Source organism: Narcine bancroftii, unplaced genomic scaffold, assembly GCF_036971445.1.
Source record: "Narcine bancroftii isolate sNarBan1 unplaced genomic scaffold, sNarBan1.hap1 Scaffold_160, whole genome shotgun sequence".
NCBI classification, from domain to species: Eukaryota; Metazoa; Chordata; class Chondrichthyes; order Torpediniformes; family Narcinidae; genus Narcine; species Narcine bancroftii.
This window is the reverse complement of record NW_027211895.1, coordinates 12,047,197-12,071,687: the sequence shown is the minus strand read 5'-3', so window position 1 is coordinate 12,071,687 and position 24,491 is coordinate 12,047,197. Positions and strand designations below refer to the sequence as shown.

General features: G+C 43.3%; 1 protein-coding gene across 2 annotated transcripts in view; it reads left to right on the top strand.

The window, feature by feature from the left end:
* LOC138750515 (guanine nucleotide exchange factor VAV3-like) overlaps positions 1–24,491 on the top strand; it is a 280,714-nt gene that overhangs the window by 62,993 nt on the left and 193,230 nt on the right. For both annotated transcript variants that reach the window (XM_069912593.1, XM_069912594.1), the window contains exon 4: positions 3,846–3,911. In XM_069912593.1, coding sequence (XP_069768694.1) covers positions 3,846–3,911 — 66 coding nt within the window. The remainder of the gene's footprint in view (positions 1–3,845; positions 3,912–24,491) is intronic.

Genomic DNA, 24,491 nt, shown 5'->3' with positions numbered 1-24,491 from the left:
ATGACCTTCCAAAAGGCATCACCTCACACTGATCCATCTGCCATGTTTCCGCCCAACTCTGCATCTGGTTGCAACCATCGACAACTTTCAGCTCCATCCACAACTCCTCCCATCTGCAGATGCCACTGGTCACTGTTCCCTCAGGCAATGTCTGGCTGCATCTCCCCTGACTCCACCTCTTCCATAGTATGGTGATCCCAATGGCACAATCACCCACACTGCCATCTGCTGGCCAGATAGACACCATACACTGGGACCAATACTGCCACCTGCTGGTCAGGTAGACACGGCACACTGGGACCAATACTACCACCTGCTGGTCAGGTAGACACGGCACACTGGGACCAATACTACCACCTGCTGGTCAGGTAGACACAGCACACTGGGACCAATACTGCCACATGCTGGTCAGGTGGACACAGCACATGGAACCAATACTTCAACCTGGTGGTCAGTTAGACACAGAACACTGGAACAAACACTGCCACCTGCTGGTCAGTTAGACATGGTACACTGGAACCAACATCGTCACCTTCTGGTCAGAGGGACACAGCAAAATGGGACAACTGCCACCTGCTCCCAATCACTCTCCTTGATGATTATCAATACAAAACACTTATTTAAAACATAGCCCACTTAAATTTAAAATAAATTTAGAATTTTATTTGCCACATGCTAAAGCCGATTCTGTCCATTGAAACCTGTGCCACCTAATTACACCCTTTACATATTGGAGGGATCACCTGGAGGAAACCCACACAGACATAGGGACAATGTAAGAGCTTCTTATAGGCAGTCTTGAATTCAAACCCAGGGCACTGTTGCCATAATGTCATCATGTTAACTGCTACACCAACCTTGTTCTGCTGGCTCCAGGCATAAATCCCCTTTTGTTCTCGAATGGTCTTTTCTTCTCCTTCGTCCTCCTCTTGTTTTTAATGGAAATATAAAATCCCTTGGGTCTTGTGCACTGACCTCTACCTTGCCAAGGCCAATCGTCAGACCTCAGACAACTCCTATCTCCTCTTACCACAAAAATAAATTACGAAAGTAAGCTTGCGGCAAACATAACAACCAACTGCAAAAGCTTTTATAGATATGTCAAGAGGAAAAGATTGGTGAAATCCAGAGTAGGTCCCTGGCAGTCAGAATCAGGGGAATATATAATGGGAAATAAGGAAATGACAGACCAATTAAATTCTTACTTTAGTTCTGTTTTCACAAGAGAGGATACAAATAACCTCCCAAGGATGTTGGGAAACATAGAGACTAATGCAAGGGAGGAACTGAAAGAAATCAGTATCTCTAAGGACATGGACTTGGGGAAATTGAAGGGATTGAAGGCTGATAAATCCCAAGGGCCTGATAATCTACATCCTAGGGTACTCAAGGAAGTGGCCATTCAGATAGCAGATGCTTTAAGAATTATTTTCCAGAACTCGATAGACTCAGGATCAGTACCCATGGATTGGAGGGTAAAAACGGGCGTAGAGAAAAAGCGGGGAATTATCGGCCGGTGAGCCTTACATCAGTAGTGGGCAAAATGATGGAATCCATTATTAAGGATGTAATAGCGGAGCATATGACTAGCAGAGAAGGGATCGGACGGAGTCAACATGGATTTACAAAAGGTAAATCGTGCTTGACAAATCTATTGGAATTCTTTGAGATGGTGACAGGTAAAATAGATGGGGGAGAGCCAGTGGATGTCGTGTACCTGGATTTCCAAAAGGCCTTCGATAAACATAGAAACATAGACGATAGGAGCAGGAGTAGGTCATTCGACCCTTCGAGCCTGCTCCTCCATTCAATGAGATCATGGCTGATCTTAAAGTTCAGTACCCCGCCTTCTCTCCGTAACCTTCAATACCCTTATACTGAAGAAATAGATCTAATTCCCTCTTAAATATATTAAATGAACCTGCCTCTACTGCCCTCTGTGGCAATGAATTCCACAGATTCACCACCCTCTGGGTAAAGAAATTCCTCCTCATCTCGGTCCTAAATGGTTTGCCTATTATCCTCGAACCATAGCCCCGGGTTCTGGATTTTCCCATCCTTGGAAACATCCCATCTGCATCCATTCTGTCCAGTCCTGCAAGAATTTTATATGTCTCTATGAGATCCCCTCTCAATCTTCTAAACTCCAGTGAGTACAATCCCAATTCGCCCAATCTTTCCTCATAAGTCATTCCTGCCATTCCAGGTATCAGCCTGGTGAATCGCCTCTGCACTCCCTCCATTGCAAGAACATCCTTCCTTAGATAAGGTGACCAAAACTGCACACAACACTCCAGGTGGGGTCTCACCAAGGCCCTGTACAGCTGCAGTAAGGTATCCTTGTTCCTAGACTCAAACTCTCTTGATATGAAGGCCAACATACCATTTGCCTTTTTAACCGCCTGCTGTACCTGCATGCTCGCCTTCAGAGACTGATGTACAAGTACCCCTAGGTCTCTCTGCACTTCCCCATCTCTTAAGGTCCCACATAAATGACTGGCATGCAAAATCAAGGCTCATGGGATTGGGGGCATGGTATTGATGTGGATTGAGAACTGGCTGGCAGATAGAAGACAGAGAGTTGGGATAAACGGCTCATTTTCTGAGTGGCAGGCGGTGACCAGTGGGGTGCCACAGGGATCTGTACTGGGTCCCCAGCTGTTCACAATTTACATTAATGATCTGGATGAGGGGATTGGATGTAATATCTCCAAATTTGCAGACGACACTAAGCTCGGAGGGGTTGTGTGCACTGAAGAGGAAGCTCCAGTGTGATTTGGATAAATTGGGGGACTGGGCAGATACATGGCAAATGCACTACAATGTGGATAAATGTGAAGTTATCCACTTTGGTAATACAAACCGGAGGGCAGATTACTATTTGAATGGCAATAGATTGGGAGTTGGGGAAGTGCAGAGAGACCTAGGGGTTCTTGTACACCAGTCTCTGAAGGCGAGCATGCAGGTACAGCAGGCGGTTAAAAAGGCAAATGGTCTGTTGGCCTTCAATATCAAGAGGGTTTGAGTACAGGAACAAGGATACCTTACTGCAGCTGTACAGGGCCTTGGTGAGACCACACCTGGAGTATTGTGTGCAGTTTTGGTCACCTTATCTAAGGAAGGATGTTCTTGCAATGGAGGGAGTGCAGAGGCGATTCACCAGGCTGATACCTGGAATGGCAGGAATGACTTATGAGGAAAGATTGCGCAAATTGGGATTGTACTCGCTGGAGTTTAGAAGATTGAGAGGGGATCTCATAGAGACCTATAAAATTCTGGCAGGACTGGACAGAATGGATGCAGATGGGATGTTTCCAATGGTGGGGGAGTCCAGAACCCAGGGTCATGGTTCGAGGATAATAAGCAAACATTTAGGACCGAGATTAGGAGGAATTTCTTTACCCAGAGGGTGGTGAATCTGTGGAATTCATTGCCACAGAGGGCAGTAGAGGCAGGTTCATTGAATATATATATATAAGAGGGAATTAGATATATTTATTCAGTATAAGAGAATTAGGGGTTACGGAGAGAAGGTGGGGACGGGGTACTGAACTTTAAGATCAGCCATGATCTCATTGAATGGCGGAGCAGGCTCGAAGGGCCGAATGACCTACTCCTGCTCCTATCTTCTATGTTTCTATGTTTCTAAGACCCCACCACTCTCTCCAACACCTCCAACATCTCAGGTGAGTGATCTCCCCTCCTGGAATGGAGTCTCCCTCAGTACCCCCTCATGGGTGGGGGCATCTCCCCTCCTGGTTGGCGGTCTCCTTCTGCCCCATCCCATGTGGGTGCTACCCAATTTTCTGCCTTCTCTTCACAACTGTTTTGTGTTTGATTTCCAGACCGTTTCCCACGGAGGAATCGGATGCAGACGAGGACATTTACAGGAGTCTTGCTGATCTCATTGAGTAAGTTGAACACTTCATGCCTCCAAAACATTGACGCATTGTGTGCTGTCAACAATGTGCTCAGTGGGAACTCTGTTTGCACCATTACACTGTGGAAGGACCTCACGGTGCCAGAGAACTGGATCATTCCCCACCTATGCAGCTGTCTTCCCAGGACCAGGACCATGTGGTCAGAGTTCCTCCCACTGGCCAAAGATCATGGAGTTGATTAGATGCTGGGTGGGCAGAATTGGGGGTGGGATTCATGGGAGTGAACTGTGGGGGGGCAGGGCTGGGGGGATGGTCACACTGTGGGAGGGACAGAACCACGTGAGCTCTATCGTCGACTAAGAATTTATGGTTTTAAAAATTGGTAGTGGAAGTGCAGGGGTCACTGAAAAGTCTGGGAGCTCATTCTCAGCCCAGCGGTGGTCATTTCTGGAGGGATAAAGAAGAGTTTTCCCTGCAAGGTCTTTGACTGGGCCTGAGGGCTGTGGGAGCCGCAGTGGCTGGCGGATTGCCAAAGTCGTTTCTGGACTTCATTGGGAGTTGCGTCGTTATCATCGGTAACCCCACTCCCAGCCGGGGATTCCCGTCAGCTCCTGGGACACATGATGCCAGAGAAGAATCGGGCTGACCCGGAGAGACATTCCCCCTGCGCTCGAGAAGAATAGCGCTGCAGTTGTCAGTGCACAGACATTCCTGTGGAAACTCCCTTCCCTGCACTGCTCTTTTGGAGAATGATTGATTTGGGCTCTGCTGGTGGATAATTACTGACTGCGTCGGACTTTCATCACGGCGAGCTGCAGCTCTACGATGGCGCACCTTGGACATTTGCAGCTCCTGGGGTTGGGTCCTGCAGAGGCATCTCCCTTCAGATGAATGACTGGACAATGCCGAACCATGTAATAAACCTCCATCCATCGGTCTGGAAGGTGGTTTAAAAGCTCTGTCTCAGACTCTGGGTGGGAGGGGGGTAATGTTGCAATGGATAAAATTCACGGGAAGACTACGTTCTTCTTGCCATCCACTAAAGAGGTGACCCTGGCCCTGAGTAAGGGAGAGCTCTTCATCCTGGTGGAGCCAGTGACGGCCCCCATGCAGAAGGGGGTCCTGTCTGCCGTGTACCCCACATTCCTGATGCAGCCCTTCTCTCTCCCCTGTGATCTCTGGGGGAGGTAAAATCGGTATCATCTGATTCTGTGTAAGCTTGTACCTGACTACAAGTCACTGTATGGCTTTAAAAGGCTGGTCTTTATGCAGTTGGCGTGGGGTGGGGATGCAGAGGGGCAGTTCCAGGTGGTCTTACAGGGGAATACTTATCCCGTGTATGGGCACATTCGGGGAGAGTGCCCTAACCAGCGAGCTTCTGCCTCCACCTCGATGGTGTGGGGTGACACAGCTGGCCCTTCTTCTGCTATATCCCCTCCAGCTGTTCCTTCCCCTGGGGCAGATGCCCTTGCTGAGGTGGAGGTGATGGGTGTTGGGGAAGAGTGTGGGGCGTCGGTGGGGAGGGGTGGACTCCTGCTAAGGGGAGGAAGGCACAAAACACCTCCAGACCCCTTCTCTCGAGGAGCTGGAACCGATGTTTTCCTCCAGGCCCGACCCAGAGGACCTGATAGTGTCTGGGAGTCAACAGGGGCTTGGGGGAGTTGGGGAGAGTGATAGGGTGTCAGAGGCTGAGTATTCCTCAGAGATGGAAATCTCTGTGCCTCAGAAAGTAGGTGGGACAAAGCACAGGAGACATGTGTCCATGGAAGTGGGAATGGGGGAGCCTGAGGAAGGGGATTTACCCCCGGTAAAGGCCGTATGCGCAGAGAGTGTCTTCCCGGAGCTAGAGGGTGGCCCTGTGGTGGCATGGCCACATGAGGAAGGATCTTCCTTCCTTCAGGGCTGCACTTCCCCAGCAAACATATCCAGAGTCGGTGGGGGATTCTGGTGAGTGGGAGGGAGGGGACCTACCCTCTGGTGTGACTGCGTGCCCAGAGTGCAGGTCACCCGGTGGGGTGGTTTCACATATGGTGGCCTCCATCAAGGCAAGGATTCCTGTGATGGGATAGACGGCCCCCGAGTCACCTGTCCGCTCAGTGCATGGGTAGCTGGCCCATTCTGTGAAGAAGGGGGACCATAGTGTGGAGTCTATGAAAATATCTCCGATAATGGGCCTCTCACCATTGGCTCCCCAACCAAGTACCCGCACCAAGCACCCGAACCTCTTGTACTGAGCAGCATTAGTTGGATAACACTAACCTGTCTCACGACAGCCTAAACCCAGCTCAGTTCCATGTTAGTGGGTGAACCATTCAACACTTTGTGAATTCTGCCTCACAATGACAGGAAGAGCCGGCTGTTGCCCTATCAATAACTCAAACTACAGAACTATAGGCTTTTATTTCCAATAAACAAAGGTCAACCTGTGCTGTGACCCAGGCTTTCTGGGGAGGTGTTGGAGCCTTTATGCAGGGTTAAGAAGGAGGAGCCATGGGTCCAGTCACAGAATAGGGCTGAGTCAGATTATTGAGGGTACAGCAGTTCACCTCACTAACATCGAAGGATCAAAAAGTGATGTCGCGATGAATGTTTGGCCACCACAGGCCCGTTATCCCTGTGGTAACTTTTCTGACTGTAGCGTGAATAAAGGCTCTCATGACTGGAGGGAGAACAAATGCTTTTATGAGCTCATAACTATGGGTAGGGTTCAACAGTCGTCTTCAGAAGGGTTCTGTTGGGAAACCAGGGTTATATGTGGGCAGATGGTGTAGGAGTCATCAACACAACATCCTACCAGTGAATCCCATTCACCCCTTCCTGTAGAATTTAGGGTCTGGGAATGAAGACAGAGAACATGGGTTCAGAAAAAAAGTTGAAAAATATACAATTATTTACAAATTTACAGATTTAAGTGGTCCGGGAGTCTGGAGATCCTGGTGGAGCACCTGAGCATCGGGGCGCCTTGGACCCCTTTGGTTTCCTGGTCCCATTGTGAGGGGGGAGAGGCGGGCTGGGTCTCCAACTCAAAGATGGAGGGGGAATGCACCTTCCTCCTGAAGTGGATCCCCTGAGGCCCTGACTGGGGGTGGCGAGAATGAGCTCCATGCCTTGCAGGGCAGCTGAGGCAATGGACCCTCTGTTCCGGCAGGTGCCAGGTCCCTGGGAGACGGTGTCCTCCCTGCCATCCAGGTACTCCACATAGGTGTACGTGGGATTGGCGTGGAGCAGTTTCACTCTTTCTACCTGAAGTGCCATTTGAAGTAGACAAAGACGATGTGGTCAAACAATAATCATGGCTTTTATTAGCAAAAACTCATGGTACAATAATGAAAGACAATAGTTATATCCAATGCACAATGTTAGTGCAGCCAATGTTAGTACAGCAAGGCTCACCAGAGGGGAGACAGGCAGCTTGGTAGACATTCACCACAGTCTCCCCCTGGCAGAAGAAGGGTTAAAATCAAAAGGACAGCTGCTAGGGAAGAGTGAAGCAAGCGATACATGGATAGCGTTTTTGGCCTTGAGAATACTCTAACAGCGCACTGTGTAAATTTAATGAGAAACGTTTGTACATATTTTGGTTGATATGGTTCATAGTGTGAAAAATAAAAAAATATTAAAAATAAAGAGAATACTCTAACAGCCAAAATACGGCAGTATCTAGCAAGCAATCCAAGTATAATGAGGTGTTTTATGAATATGTCAGCCTATCAGGTTGTTCACGAATTCTGGTGCTTCGTCTCAAAACAGATGTCTCCTTTGCAACCTTGGGAACTGGTACAGGTCCTGGGTCTGTAGTGTGGGAAGGACTGACTTCTGACTTCTGGACCCACTCCAGAATCGCCAGTGTGAGGCAGTGGAGCCTCAGCATGGCCATCTGAAAGCTTACTAGGGGTCACAGGCGGCGGGGGGGGGGGGTGGGGGGGGAAGTCCAACCTCTCAGGCTCACTCTGAGTAGGGGTGCGAGGAAGGGGCGAACCAGGCAAGGCCAGATTTCTTAGGGGTACAGTGTCGGTACTCCCATCTGGGAATCTAACATGAGCGTAGTGGGGGTTGGTATGCAGTAGCTGAACTGGTTGGACTAGGGGGTCTGTTTTATGCGCCCGAGCGTGGCTCTTCAGCAGCACGGTTCCAGGCTCAGATAAACAGGCTGGCCAGTCCATCACAGTTCCTGATTTCCTAGGAAAGGCAAACATACATTCATGAGGTGTTTGATTTGTTGCAGTACCCAATAAAGACCTACCCGTTGGCAGCACCTCCTGCCAACGGGTAACAGGGTAACCATGTGCTTTTATAGCAAGATTAAGTCTTCCAGACTGTAGCATTAGCCCTGTCAACCTGCCCATTGTCCTGCGGGTTGTAGCTCGTGGTACGGCTGGTGGCAATCCCCTTTCATAGCAGGGCTCGCCGCAGTTCAGCGCTCATGAATGCTGAGCCTCTATCGGTATGAATGTAATTGGGAAAACCAAAAAACGCTGAAAATTCTGTCAAGTGACTTTTTTTTTTCATGGTACAATTATAAGTGTTTATTAGTGTGTCACCATAACTTGTTAGCTAGGCTATTGCTAAGTAGTTATATTTGGATTTTCATCACCTTAATCACCAAAAGAAACACATATGTGTGAAAACAAACAAAAAAAATGGTGTTTGCACCCATTTCCTGTTTTTTTTTTTTTTTTTTTTTTTCACACCATAAATCACAATAGCCATGATATACACTTTTTCTTTTCCACACATTTACAGTGACTTTTTCTCCCTCCCCCCTCCCTCCTCCCAAGCCACCCCCCCATCCCTCCCCCCTCTCATCCATTTTAGTTATACAATCTAGGTTGCATTAATTCAGTTAGACAATGTTGTCATTCAACAAAAATACACCAGAAATTCTACTGAGTCCATGTTTTTCTTCTCTTCTCCTTCCATCAACTTAGGTAATGTTTGTTCCCGGTAGGTTTTCGCTATTGTATTTAATGTAAGGCTCCCATACTTGTTCGAATATTTCAATATTATTTCTTAAACTATATGTTATTTTTTCTAATGGGATACATTTATTCATTTCTATATACCATTGTTGTATTTTCAAATTATCTTCCAATTTCCAGGTTGACATAATACATTTTTTTGCTACAGCTAGGGCTATCTTAACAAATCTTTTTTGTGCATCCTCCAAGTCAATTCCAAATTCTTTATTTTTTATGTTACTTAGGAGAAAGATCTCTGGATTCTTTGGTATATTGTTTTCTGTTATTTTATTTAATATCTGATTGAGATCATCCCAAAATTTTTCTACTCTCTCACATGTCCAGATTGCATGAATTGTTGTTCCCCTTTCTTTTTTACATCGAAAACATCTATCAGATACTGTTGGGTCCCATTTATTTAACTTTTGCGGTGTAATGTATAGTCTGTGTAACCAATTATATTGTATCATACGCAGCCTCGTATTTATTGTATTTCTCATCGTTCCAGAGCATAACTTCTCCCATGTTTCCTTTTTTATCTTTATATTTAAATCTTGTTCCCATTTTTGTTTAGTTTTACCATTTGTTTCCTCATTTTCCTTTTCTTGCAGTTTAATATACATATTTTTTATAAATCTTTTGATTAACATTGTATCTGTAATCACATATTCAAGGTTACTTCCCTCTGGTAAACTCAAGTTGCTTCCTAATTTATCTTTCAAGTAGGATCTCAGTTGGTAATATGCCAGCGCTGTATCTCCCGTTATATTGTACTTATCTCTCATTTGTTCAAAGGATAAGAATCTACTTCCTGAAAAACAATTTTCTATTCTTTTAATCCCTTTTTTTTCCCATTTTCTGAAGGCAAGGTTGTCTATTGTAAAAGGGAGTAGCTTATTTTGCGTCAATATTAGTTTTGGTATTTGGTAATTTATTTTATTTCTTTCTACATGTATCTTCTTCCATATATTGAGGAGATGGTGTAATACTGGAGAAGTTCTATGTTGTACCAATTTTTCGTCCCATTTATATAATATGTGTTCAGGTATCTTTTCCCCTATTTTATCTAATTCTAGTCTCGTCCAGTCTGGTTTTTCCTTTGTTTGATAAAAATCTGATAGGTACCTTAATTGTGCGGCTCTATAATAATTTTTGAAGTTTGGCAATTGTAAGCCTCCTTGTTTATACCATTCTGTTAATTTGTCTAGTGCTATCCTCGGTTTCCCCCCTCTCCATAAAAATCTCCTTATTATTTTCTTTAACTCTTTGAAGAATTTTTCTGTCAGTTGTATTGGCAATGCCTGAAATAAGTATAGTATCCTTGGAAAAATGTTCATTTTAATACAGTTTATCCTTCCTATCAGTGTTAGTGGTAGCTCTTTCCAATGCTCTAAATCGTCCTGTAGTTTTTTCATTAGTGGATTGTAATTGAGTTTATATAATTGGCCTAGATTTTTGTTTATTTGCACACCTAGGTATCTTATTGCCTGCGTTTGCCATCTGAATGGGGATTCCTCCTTAAATTTTGAGAAATCCGCGTTATTCATAGGCATTGCTTCACTTTTATTTACGTTTATCTTGTATCCCGACACTTCTCCATATTCCTTCAATTTCTTATATAGTTCTTTTATTGATAGTTCTGGTTCTGTTAAGTACACTATCACATCATCCGCAAACAGACTGATTTTATATTCCCTGTCTTTTATTTTTATTCCTTTTATATTATTATCTCTTCTTATCGATTCTGCTAGTGGTTCTATAGCTAGCGCAAACAATAATGGTGATAGTGGGCATCCCTGCCGCGTTGACCTGCTTAAGTTAAATTGCTTTGATACATGTCCATTTACTGTCACTTTCGCTAACGGTCCCTTATATAATGCTTTAATCCAATTAATATACTTCTCCGGTAAACTGAATTTTTGCAATACTTTGAACAAATAATTCCATTCTACTCTGTCGAAGGCCTTCTCTGCGTCTAAAGCAACTGCTACTGCCGGTGCTTTATTTCCTTCTACTGCATGAATTAAGTTAATAAATTTACAAATATTGTCTGTTGTGCGTCTTTTTTTGATAAATCCAGTTTGGTCTAAATTTACCATTTTCGGTACCTGTTCTGCTAATCTGTTCGCTAATAGTTTAGCTATTATCTTATAATCTGTGTTTAGCAAAGATATTGGTCTATATGACGCTGGTGAGAGTGGATCTTTCCCTTGTTTTAGTATCACTGTAATTATTGCTGTTTTACATGAATCTGGTAAGTTTTGTGTCTCATCAATCTGGTTGATTACATCCAGGAGGGGCGGTATTATTAGGTCTTTAAATGTTTTGTAGAATTCTATTGGGAGTCCATCCTCTCCTGGTGTCTTATTATTTGGTAAATTTTTTATTATCTCTTGTATTTCTACTGTTCCAAATGGTTCTGTTAATTTATTTTGTTCCTCTATTTGTAGTTTTGGTAGTTCAATTTTAGTCAAAAATTCATCTATTTTCCCTTCTTTCCCTTCGTTTTCGGTTCGGTATAATTGTTCATAGAATTCTCTGAAGTTTTCCTTAATTTCTTTTGGATTATATGTAATTTGTTTGTCTTTTTTCCTTGTTGCCAATACCGTTTTCTTAGTTTGCTCTGTCTTAAGCTGCCATGCTAGGATTTTGTGTGTTTTTTCCCCTAGTTCATAATATTTCTGTTTTGTCTTCATTATATTCTTCTCCACCTTATATGTTTGTAATGTTTCATATTTTATTTTTTTATCCGCCAATTCTCTTCTTTTGGTTGTATCTTCCTTTATTGCTAATTTTTTTTCTATGTTTATTATTTCCCTTTCCAACTGCTCTGTTTCCTGATTATAGTCCTTCTTCATCTTGGTTGCATAACTTATTATTTGCCCTCTAATGAATGCTTTCATTGCGTCCCATAGTATAAACTTATCTTCCACTGATTCCGTATTTACTTCAAAGTACATTTTTAATTGTTTTTCAATAAATTCTCTAAAATCCTGTCTTTTAAGTAGCATGGGGTTTAATCTCCATCTATACATTCTTGGAGGGATGTCTTCTAGCTCTATTGCCAATAACAGGGGTGAGTGGTCCGATAATAGTCTAGCTTTATATTCCGTTTTCCTAACTCTCCCTTGTATGTGGGCTGATAACAGGAATAGGTCTATCCTTGAGTATGTTTTATGTCTAGTCGAGTAGTATGAGTATTCCTTTTCTTTTGGGTTTTGTTTCCTCCATATGTCCACAAGTTTCATTTCTTGCATTGATTTAATTATAAATTTGGTTACTTTGTTCTTCCTGTTAATTTTTTTCCCCGTTTTATCCATATTTGGATCCAAATTCAGATTGAAATCCCCTCCTATTAGTATGTTCCCTTGCGTATTAGCTACCTTCAAAAAGATATCTTGCATAAACTTTTGATCTTCTTCGTTAGGTGAATATATATTAAGTAGATTCCAAAGCTCTGAATATATCTGACATTTTATCATAACATATCTCCCTGCTGGATCTATTATTTCCTCTTCTATTTTAAATGGCACATTTTTGCTAATTAATATAGCCACTCCTCTTGCTTTTGAATTATACGATGCTGCTGTTACATGTCCTACCCAATCTCTCTTTAATTTCTTGTGCTCCAATTCAGTTAAATGTGTTTCTTGGACAAATGCTATATCTATTTTTTCCTTTTTCAGTAAATTTAGTAGTTTCTTCCTTTTAATTTGGTTATGTATTCCATTAATATTTAGAGTCATATAGTTCAGCGTAGCCATTTTATATTTTGTTTATCTTCTCTTTCCGTTTTTCCATCATTACCTTTCCTCCTTTTCCATTTCTGTTTTCTTATTTTCAACTCTTTACCAGACAACATTCCTACAACATCCAACATTTTCCTTATTCTCCTATTTCTATCTTCTTTATCCCCAATCTCCCCTTCCCCTCCTGAGTTGCCCTTTATCCCTTGTCGGACAACCACATCTCCCCTCTCCATTTGGATTTGCGAGTCCACTCGCAAGCGTCAACTGATTTTGCAGTGACCGCTCTTTTCCCCCCACCCAGCCCCCCCCAGAAAAGATTTCGTTTTTTATATGTCACAAAGGTCACTCTTTTAGTTCCCTCCTTATTCTCTCTATTCCATTACCTTCCCTTATTGATTCTTGTCTATACTTTCTATGTTTTCCTCTAATTACAGATACTTTCACATATGCCCGTTGTCTCTATTCACTCTTATACCTCTTTACCCGCATACATATCAATCGTGGTCATTTTTACCCTCCTTACCCGTCTTCATCCCTCAGTCTATTTTTGTCTTTACCCACATACATATCAATCGTGATAATTTTTGCTCTCATTACCCGTCTTCATCCCTCAGTCTATTTTTGTAATTGTTCTGCAAATTTTCGTGCTTCTTCTGGATCCGAGAATAGTCTGTTTTGTTGTCCTGGAATAAATATTTTCAATACCGCAGGATGCTTCAGTGTAAATTTATATCCTTTCTTCCATAAAATCGCTTTTGCTGCATTGAACTCTTTTCTCTTCTTTAGGAGTTCAAAGCTTATATCTGGATAAATGAAGATTTTTTGCCCTTTATACTCCAGTGGTTTGTTGCCCTCTCTTACTTTTTCCATTGTCTTCTCCAGCACCTTTTCTCTTGTAGTATATCTTAGGAATTTTACTACAATAGATCTTGGTTTTTGTTGTGGTTGTGGTTTAGGGGCCAATGCTCTATGTGCCCTTTCTATTTCCATTTCTTGCTGTAGTTCTGGACATCCTAGGGCCTTAGGGATCCATTCTTTTATAAACTCCCTCATATTCTTGCCTTCTACATCTTCCTTAAGGCCCACTATCTTTATGTTATTTCTTCTGTTATAATTTTCCATTATATCTATTTTTTGGGCTAGTAATTCTTGTGTCTCTTTAGTTTTTTTATTAGATTCCTCCAATTTCTTTTTTAAGTCTTCTACCTCCATTTCTGCTGCTATTGCCCGTTCTTCCATCTTGTCCATTTTTTTCCCCATTTCTGTTAAGGTCATATCCATTTTATTTATTTTCTTTTCTGTGTTGTTTATTCTTCTTCTTAAATCATTGAATTCCTGTGTTTGCCATTCTTTAAATGACTCCATGTATCCTCTAACAAGAGCAAGTACCTCTTTTACCTTGCCTATCTTTTCTTCTTCTATTTCCCTGTACTCTTCCTCTTCCTCTTCTTCTTCCTCTAGGTTGACCATCTGTTGTTTCTTTGCTGCCCTTTCCTCCTCTTCTTTCTTGTTTCCATTGTCTTCTGTGGTGTCTTCTTGCTGCAGGTGTTCTGCAGCTGTCGTTGCCGGCTGTGGAGATCGACTCCCCAGCTGGTCCCCCCTCCCGTCGGTGTGTTTTTTTGTATGCGCATCGCGCATGCGCGACTCCTCGCGCATGCGCGGTTGCGCACTTTTACTCGGCTCTGTGAGCCATTGTTGTAGTTCTCTTTCTACCGACCTGAGGTAGTGGGGTCTTCTCTCCACAGCGGGCCTCTTCGGACAGGTAAGGCCTTCACCTTTTTCCTCCGTTGTCTTCTCTTCCTCTCTTCTTTCCGTTGATTTTGATTTTTCTCCTTTTGTCTCCATCTTCTTTCCACCTTTATACTCACTTTTCTTTAACTTTTATTTCTGTGCCTTTGTGTTTTCCTTTGTTTTTTCCGACTTTTCTGGAGAGGGCTGGAGTTCACCGTCCGGCCACTACTCCATCACGTGACTCCTCCTAATTCTGTCAAGTGACTTAATGACAGACGCTGACGAGATGTCAGGGCAGGGTATCACAAAGGGAAACCTTGAATATTCATCAATTACAGTAAGGAAATATACATTTTTGTTGTTGGAAGGTACCGGCCCTTTAAAATCTAAGCTAATCCTCTCAAAAGGTCGGGTTGCCTTGATGAGAGTGGCCTCTGGAGCTTTGAAGTATTGCGGTTTGCATTCTGCACAAACAGGACAGCTTTTAGTCAGTTTCCTGACTTCTTCCAGAGAGTAAGGAAGGTTGTTAGCCTTTATATAGTGGAAGAATCTCATGACTCCTGGGTGGCACAGTCTGCTATGGATCTCTTTTAGCCCCTCCAGCTGAGCACCAGCAGCAGATCGTGACCATGCGTGAGAGGGATCATTTCACCTGCCCGGTCTGGACTGGATCTCATAATTATAAGTTGAGAGTTCTATTTGCCAGCGTGCCATCTTATTGTTCTTGATTTTACTTTCGTGTTTAGTACTCAACGTAGGCTTCAGATTTCTGATCAGTGACAAGAGTAAATTTTCTGCCGGCTAGAGAGTGTCTCCAGTAGCGAACAGCTTCAATAATAGCCTGGGCTTCTTTTTCAATGGCAGAATGTTTAAGTTCAGGTCCATCTAACGTGCGGGAGAAGAATGCCACAGGTCTGCCCTTTTGATTAAGAGCTCCTGCCAAGGCACAATCCTTGGCATCAGTTTCCACTTGGGATGGGACATCCTCGTCAATGGAAGAGAGTGGAGCTTTGGCAATATCAGCTTTAATTCTCTCCAAAGCCCTCAAGGCCATTGGAGAGAGAGGAAAAGATTTAGTGTCAAACAGAGGGCGTGCCTTCATGGTGTAGTTCCGAACCCATTTGCAGTAGTAAGAAAACAATCCCATACACCTTTTAAGGGCTTTTGCTGAGTTTGGGGGTGGTAACTTCTTAACGGGGGCCATTCTTTCCGGTCGGGGTTCATTTCACCCTTGCGGACAATTTAGCCCAGAATGGGTAGCTCTGTCGTGTTGAACACACATTTGCCCTCGTTAAATGTAAGGTTGTGTTCTTTAGCTGTTGTTAAAAATTTCTTTAAGTTGTTGTCGTGCTCAGCCTGTATTTTCCCACCGATAGTGACATTATCCAGATAGGGAAACGTACCCTGTAACTCATACGTCCTAACAATCTTATCCATTTCCCTGAAACACTGACACACCATTAGTGACTCCAAAAGGTACCTTTTTAAACTGGTATAACCCGCCCATCAGCCTCAAAAGCCGTATATGGTCGTTCCTTTTTCTTAATGGGGATTTGTTGATAAGCTGCTTTGAGGTCGATAGTGGAGTACACTTTGTATTGCGCTATCTGATTAATCATTTCATTGATGCGTGGCAGGGGGCATCCATGTTAGTGTAATGGTTGATTGTCTGGCTGTAGTCAATAGCCAGTCGTCTCTTAGTGTGATTTTTCACAACTACCACTTGGGCTCCCCACGGACTCTTACTGGGTTCAATTACTCCCTCTCTAAGCAATCTCTGGGTCTCAGCTTTGATAAACTCAGGATCCTCTTTGCTGTAAGAATGGCTCTTAGTGGCAATCGGCTGACACTCAGGGGATAAATCACTGAAAAGGGAAGGAGCTTTGATCTTTAATGTAGACAGACTGCAGTAACTTGCACTTGTAAGTGTGGGTAGTGGCCCATCGAAATTTAACACTACACTGTTCATCTGAGATTGAATATCTAATCCCAGTACCACAGGGGCGCAGAGCTCCGGCATAATAAAGATCCACACATCAGCCAGGCAATGTCCCTGCAAATTTAAAGTAACTTTACACTTGTCCCGTACAGTTTTTGTAAGTTCACTACAAGCCATCGATATCTTTTGGTTTGCTGGATATCTCTGGAAATTTAAGGCTCCGGCAACTTTCTCGTGGATGTAGCTGTCAGTACTCCCCAAGTCTATTGGACAATCAAGAGTCTCACCATTCACCTTCCCCTTCATAGTCGACCATTCCAATCCATGACATCCCTCAAGCTTTAGAGTCAATTGAGCTATCACAGAGGGTCTCACCTCGCTGTCACTTGAAGTTGATTCAGCCTGCTCGACTGAAGATTCCCCCTTTTCATAGTTGTCTTCCATTCCTGCAGCTCCAGGACTCATTTTCTTGGTGCTTCTCTTCTTCTTCTTATCAGTGGGAGTACTTTTCGCCTTACATGCTTTAGCGAAGTGGCCGAGTTTCCCACAATAGCTGCAGGTAGCAAATTGAACCAGGCACTTCTGTCTGGGGTTCCAGCTCTTATCACAGAAGTAGCATTTTTAAGGAGTTCGCCCTTTTCTTTCCTTCGGGGTTCCAGCACTCCTGGATGTTTCCTTTTCGGTTTCTAGCTTCTCACTGGACTGCATGGCACTTCCCAGTGTTTTGGCTAGAGTGACTGCCCGATCGTAGGTTAAGGGCTCCGTCTCCAGCAGCCTCTGTCAGATGTAACTGGAGTCAATCCTGTTGACTAAAGCATCCAGCTACAAGGTATTGCGATGTTGTTGCACATTGACTGCCCTGACATCACATTCGTTTGCCAGCGAGTCGAGGGCTATCACTTTCCCCGGGTTTCTGGCGTCTAGTCAGCAACTAGTATCGAGCAAGCATCACGTTCTGTGGTGCTGCATAGTAAGTAGTCAGACGTTCCCGGGCTATAGCCAGAGTGGTAGCTCCTTGCGTTACGGTGAAAGGGACCTCACCCAGCAGAGAGTTCAGGTGGCATCGCCTCATCGACCATGTTGTATTGAGCCATGTAGTAATCGAAACAAACAATCCAGTGGTTGAAAATTCCTCTGGCCCTTGAGGCAGACTGATCGATTATCAGCCGCTCTGGCTTGAGGGCTGCATCCATTTCTGCTAATAAAATTGAAGGGCCAGTTGATGAAGTCGACAAAGACGATGTGGTCAAACAATAATCATGGCTTTTATTAGCAGAAACTCATGGTACAATAATGAAAGACAATAGATGCATATACAGTTATATCCAAGGGGAGTGTCCTTAACAGTAGAGATAATGCACAGCCAATGTTAGTACAGCAAGGCTCGCCAGAGGGGAGACAGGCAGCTTGGCAGACATTCACCACATCTCCAGGGCGTCAATCTTGCTTCTCACGTGCTTCCAGAGAAGGACTGGACCAGGAGTGATGAGCTAGGTTGGGAGTGTAGTTCCCGATACCGACTTTCTTTCGAAAGTGCATAGGTGCTCGTGAGGAGTAGCATTGGTTTCAGTATATAGTAGCGACCAGATGGAATAACCATATGGCATGGAAACAGGCCATTTTGTCCCTTCAAGTTCACACCGGTTCACTCAAACAACTCCACTAGATCCCCCCTTCTATTCTCCGCCCATAACCCTCCAACCCCCTCTATCCATGTATATATCCAGCCTCCTCTTAAATGAAAGAACTGACTCTGCCTCAACTATTTCCTCCGGAAGATTATTCCATTCAGCCACCACTCTCTGAGTGAAGAAACATCCTCTCATGTTAGATATATTCGGAGCTTTGGAATCTACTTAATATATATTCACCTAACGAAGAAGATCAAAAGTTTATGCAAGATATCTTTTTGAAGGTAGCTAATACGCAAGGGAACATACTAATAGGAGGGGATTTCAATCTGAATTTGGATCCAAATATGGATAAACGGGGAAAAAAATTAACAGGAAGAACAAAGTAACCAAATTTATAATTAAATCAATGCAAGAAATGAAGCTTGTGGACATATGGAGGAAACAAAACCCAAAAGAAAAGGAATACTCATACTACTTGACTAGACATAAAACATACTCAAGAATAGACCTATTTTTGTTATCAGCTAGTATGCAGGATAGAGTAAGAAAAACAGAATATAAAGCGAGAATGCTATCGGACCATTCACCCTTAATACTGACAGTAAAGCTAGAGGACATCCCTCCAAGAATGTATAGATGGAGATTAAACCCCATGCTACTTAAAAGACAGGATTTTAGAGAATTTATTGAAAAACAATTAAAAATGTACTTTGAAGTAAATACGGAATCAGTGAAAGATAAGTTTATACTATGGGACGCAAAGAAAGCATTCATTAGAGGACAAATAATAAGTTATGCAACCAAGATGAAGAAGGACTATAATCAGGAAACAGAGCAGTTGGAAAGGGAAATAATAAACATAGAAAAAAAATTAGCAATAAAGGAAGATACAACCAAAAGAAGAGAATTGGCGGATAAAAAAATAAAATATGAAACATTACAAACATATAAGGTGGAGAAGAATATAATGAAGACAAAACAGAAATATTATGAACTAGGTGAAAAAACACACAAAATCTTAGCATGGCAGCTTAAGACAGAGGAAACTAAAAAAATGGTATTGGCAACAAGGAAAAAAGACAAACAAATTACATATAATCCAAAAGAAATTAAGGAAAACTTCAGAGAATTCTATGAACAATTATACCGAACTGAAAACGAAGGGAAAGAAGGGAAAATAGATGAATTTTTGACTAAAATTGAACTACCAAAACTACAAATAGAGGAACAAAATAAATTAACAGAACCATTTGGAACAGTAGAAATACAAGAGATAATAAAAAATTTACCAAATAATAAGACACCAGGAGAGGATGGACTCCCAATAGAATTCTACAAAACATTTAAAGATCTAATAATACCGCCCCTCCTGGATGTAATCAACCAGATTGATGAGACACAAAACTTACCAGATGCATGTAAAACAGCAATAATTACAGTGATACTAAAACAAGGGAAAGATCCACTCTCACCAGCGTCATATAGACCAATATCTCTGCTAAACACAGATTATAAGATAATAGCTAAACTATTAGCAAACAGATTAGCAGAACATGTACCGAAAATGGTAAATTTAGACCAAACTGGATTTATCAAAAAAAGATGCACAACAGACAATATTTGTAAATTTATTAACTTAATCCATGCAGTAGAAGGAAATAAAGCACCGGCAGTAGCAGTTGCTTTAGACGCAGAGAAGGCCTTCGACAGAGTAGAATGGAATTACTTGTTCAAAGTATTGCAAAAATTCAGTTTACCGGAGAAGTATATTAATTGGATTAAAGCATTATATAAGGGACCGTTAGCGAAAGTGACAGTAAATGGACATGTATCAAAGCAATTTAACTTAAGCATGTCAACGCGGCAGGGATGCCCACTATCACCATTATTGTTTGCGCTAGCTATAGAACCACTAGCAGAATCGATAAGAATAGATAATAATATAAAAGGAATAAAAATAAAAGACAGGGAATATAAAATCAGTCTATTTGCGGATGATGTGATAGTGTACTTAACAGAACCAGAACTATCAATAAAAGAACTATATAAGAAATTGAAGGAATATGGAGAAGTGTCGGGATACAAGATAAACGTAAATAAAAGTGAAGCAATGCCTATGAATAACGCGGATTTCTCAAAATTTAAGGAGGAATCCCCATTCAGATGGCAAATGCAGGCAATAAGATACCTAGGTGTGCAAATAAACAAAAATCTAGGCCAACTATATAAACTCAATTACAATCCACTAATGAAAAAATTACAGGACGATTTAGAGCATTGGAAAGAGCTACCACTAACACTGATAGGAAGGATAAACTGTATTAAAATGAACATTTTTCCAAGGATACTATACTTATTTCAGGCATTGCCAATACAACTGACAGAAAAATTCTTCAAAGAGTTAAAGAAAATAATAAGGAGATTTTTATGGAGGGGGGGAAACCGAGGATAGCACTAGATAAATTAACAGAATGGTATAAACAAGGAGGCTTACAATTGCCAAACTTCAAAAATTATTATAGAGCCGCACAATTAAGGTACCTATCAGATTTTTACCAAACAAGGGAAAAACCAGACTGGACGAGACTAGAATTAGATAAAATAGGGGAAAAGATACCTGAACACATATTATATAAATGGGACGAAAAATTGGTACAACATAGAACTTCTCCAGTATTACACCATCTCCTCAATATATGGAAGAAGATTCATGTAGAAAGAAATAAAACAAATTATCAAATACCAAAACTAATATTGACGCAAAATAAGCTACTCCCTTTTACAATAGACAACCTTTCCTTTAGAAAATGGGAAAAAAAAGGGATTAAAAGAATAGAAAATTGTTTTTCAGGAAGTAGATTCTTATCCTTTGAACAAATGAGAGATAAGTACAATATAACTGGAGATACAGCGCTGGCATATTACCAACTGAGATCCTACTTGAAAGATAAATTAGGAAGCAATTTGAGTTTACCAGAGGGAAGTAACCTTGAATATGTGATTACAGATACAATGTTAATCAAAAGATTTATAACAAATATGTATATTAAACTGCAAGAAAAGGAGAATGAGGAAACAAATGGTAAAACTAAACAAAAATGGGAACAAGATTTAAATATAAAGATAAAAAAGGAAACATGGGAGAAATTATGTTCTGGAACGATGAGAAATACAATAAATACGAGACTGCGTATGATACAATATAATTGGTTACACAGACTATACATTACACTGCAAAAGTTAAATAAATGGGACCCAACAGTATCTGATAGATGTTTTCGATGTAAAAAAGAAAGGGGAACCACAATTCATGCAATCTGGACATGTGAGAGAGTAGAAAAATTTTGGGATGATCTCAATCAGATATTAAATAAAATAACAGAAAACAACATACCAAAGAATCCAGAGATCTTTCTCCTAAGTAACATAAAAAATAAAGAATTTGGAATTGATTTGGAAGATGCACAAAAAAGATTTGTTAAGATAGCCCTAGCCGTAGCAAAAAAATGTATTATGTCAACCTGGAAATTGGAAGATAATTTGAAAATACAACAATGGTATATAGAAATGAATAAATGTATTCCATTAGAAAAAATAACATATAGTTTAAGAAATAATATTGAAATATTCGAACAAGTATGGGAGCCTTACATTAAATACAATAGTGAAAACCTACCGGGAACAAACATTACCTAAGTTGATGGAAGGAGAAGAAAAAAAAAGAATGGACTCAGTAGAATTTCTGGTGTATTTTTGTTGAATGACAACATTGTCTGACTGAATTAATGCAACCTAGATTGTATATCTAAAATGGATGAGAGGGGGGGGTGGGGGGGTGGCTTGGGAGGAGGGAGGGGGGGGGAGAAAAAGTCACTGTAAATGTGTGAAAAAGAAAAAGTGTATATCATGGCTATTGTGATTTATGGTGTGAAAAATTTAAAAAAAAAAAAAAACCTGTTGGCAAGCTGTGCCCAGAGCGCAAATGTGAACTGGGCACCCCGATCACAGGTGAGGTGAGCCGGGGCGCCGAACTGGGTGACCCAACCATGCGACAGGGCTCAGGAGCAGGAGTCGGTGGAAGCGTCTGGCATCAGGATCGCCTTGGGCCAGCGAGTGGTGCAGTCCACCACCATAAACAGGTAATGGTTGCCCCGGGAAATGGGTAAGGGCCCGATGATGTCCACGTAAATGTGGCTGAACCTTTCCTGGACATGCTCGAACTACTGTACAGGTGCCCTGGTGTGCCTGTGCACCTTGGACATCTGGCAATGGGTGCATGTTCTGGCCCAGCCCGCGATCAGCTTCCGCAACCCATGCCATACGAACCATTCTGCCACCATCCAGACCATGGACCTGATGGACGGATGTGAAAGGTTGTGGATGTGATGGAAGACCTGCCTGCGCCACTGCTGCGGAACCACGGGGTGCCCACAGAGATATCGCACAGGATGGTGCCTTCGCTGCTCGGAGTTGGGAGGTCTCAGAACTGCAGGCCGGTGATGGCGGTATTGAAGGCCCTCGTCTCCTCATCAGCTTCCTGGTCCCGGGCAAGCTGGTTGAAGTCGATGCTGGGTGTCAGCACGCAGATGGCCAGTCGTGAGAGTGCATCGGCAACCACATTGTCCTTCCCTGCCTTGTGCTTAATGTCGGTGGTAAACTCAGACACGAAGGAGAGGTGAAGCTGCTGGTGGGCCGACCAGGGATCCTTTGCCATCGTGAGCACCTGGGTGAGGGGCTTGTGGTCTGTGAAGATGGTAAAAGTCGTCCCCTCCAAAAAATAGTGGAAATGCTGCACCACCAGGTACATGCCCAGTAACTCACAGTTGAAGGCACTAGCGTTCCGGCGGGCAGAGCAGGCGGCTGAAGAATGCCAGCAGCTTCCAATGCTCATTCACCTGCTGCTCCAAGATGGCACCGACGGCTGTGGCAGAGGCATCGACAGAGAGTGCCATATGCAGGTCGGTGTGCAGGTGGGCAAGCATGGGGACCTTCGCGAGGGCATCCTTGATGGCCTCGAATGCGTTGCAGGCTTCTGGGTTCCAAGTGAGCATATTGTGCTTGGCTGCAATGAGGGTGAACAGCGGTTGCATGATGCGTGCAGCTCCCGGGATGAAGCGGTTGTAAAAGTTGACCATACCCGCGATCTCCTGCCGCCCCTTGAGGCTGTTCAGGCATGGGAACTCCCTGATAGCAGCAACCTTTGCAGCGGCGGGCATGGCTCCTTTGGCCATGATGGTATGGCGCAGGAACTGCATGGAGTCTTTCCCAAACTGGCACTTGACCGGGATGATGATAAGGCCGAAGTCGGCCAGCTGGGAGAAAGGGGCATGTTGATGGGCCTTGTGTTGCGCCCGGTCCTTGCTGGCGACGAGGATGTCATCCAAAAAAATAAAGATGAAATCCAAGTCCCTGCCCATGGAGTCCATGAGGTGCTGGAAGGTCTGAGTGGCGTTCTTGAGCCCGAATGGCATGTGCAGGAATTCGAACAGACCAAAGGGGGTGATGATGACCGTCTTGGGTATGTCCTCAGGGTGCACCAGGATCTGGTGATAACTGCACAACAGGTCAACCTTGGAGAAGACGCTCGCACCTTGCAGGTTGGCTGTAAAGTCTTGGATGGTCCGAGGGACCCGGTAAGCACTCGCTTGATGGTCTTGTACTTGTCCTTGGCGGGTGGGTGCTGAACAAGGTACAGCACGCGTCTGGCAGTGGCCTGGTCCAGGGCAGCGACCACATGGTAGAATTTGGTCATGTCGGACGAAATCTGGCGGAGGTGAAACTGGGCCTCCGCGTGGCTGAACCAGGTCTCCGGCTCCTGAACCCAGAATTCAGGCAGTTTCACGGCTATAGCACTGATCCCAGGCTCGCTCATGATGGGTTCAAAGACGTTTGAACTAGTCAGGGTCACCAATTGTAGCGGCAGCTACTCTGCTCCTGCAATAACACACGCGACCGGACGGGTTGAGCTCAGTGAGTAGACTCGTTTATTGCAGGCTGCTGGGCTACACTTATACTGCCACCCCGGACCTGGCTGAGAACCGGGCTGGAGGGTGCTGACATCACCCAGGTGTCATGTGGTTCCCAAGCGCAGGTTTCTGAACCCCGAGCTGGAAGGAAGGGAAACCCCCGACATTGCCATTTTGGCCAGCTGCCCCGCTGCATGGCTTACAAGCGGGGCCGGTTCGCCTGCCTTGTGGTGAGCCGCCATAGGCCCTCCATTCTGAACTGTTATGGGGGAAGGGGACCAGAATACTCCAAGGTCACACTTTTAAGGTGATACAGGAAGTCCAGACCCAACAACACCAGAGTGCAAAATTCATCCATAATATACAGGCGAAATTTACAGAATTCCCCTCCCACCCCCTTCAAACAACAGATGTACTATACAATGTTGTTGAACACGCATAGAACGTGAATGAGACTCAAGGAATATGTGATAATTAGAAGGATCCATCTTCAGGTTGTATTTTTGTACAGTCCATGAGTCTGTGAAGTTTTCAGTAGAACCCGTGTCGATTAGGCATTTAGTGGAACGTCCGTTTACCTTCACTGCCACTATGGAGTTGCTGAGCTGGTGAGGTCTGTCCTGATCTAGGACC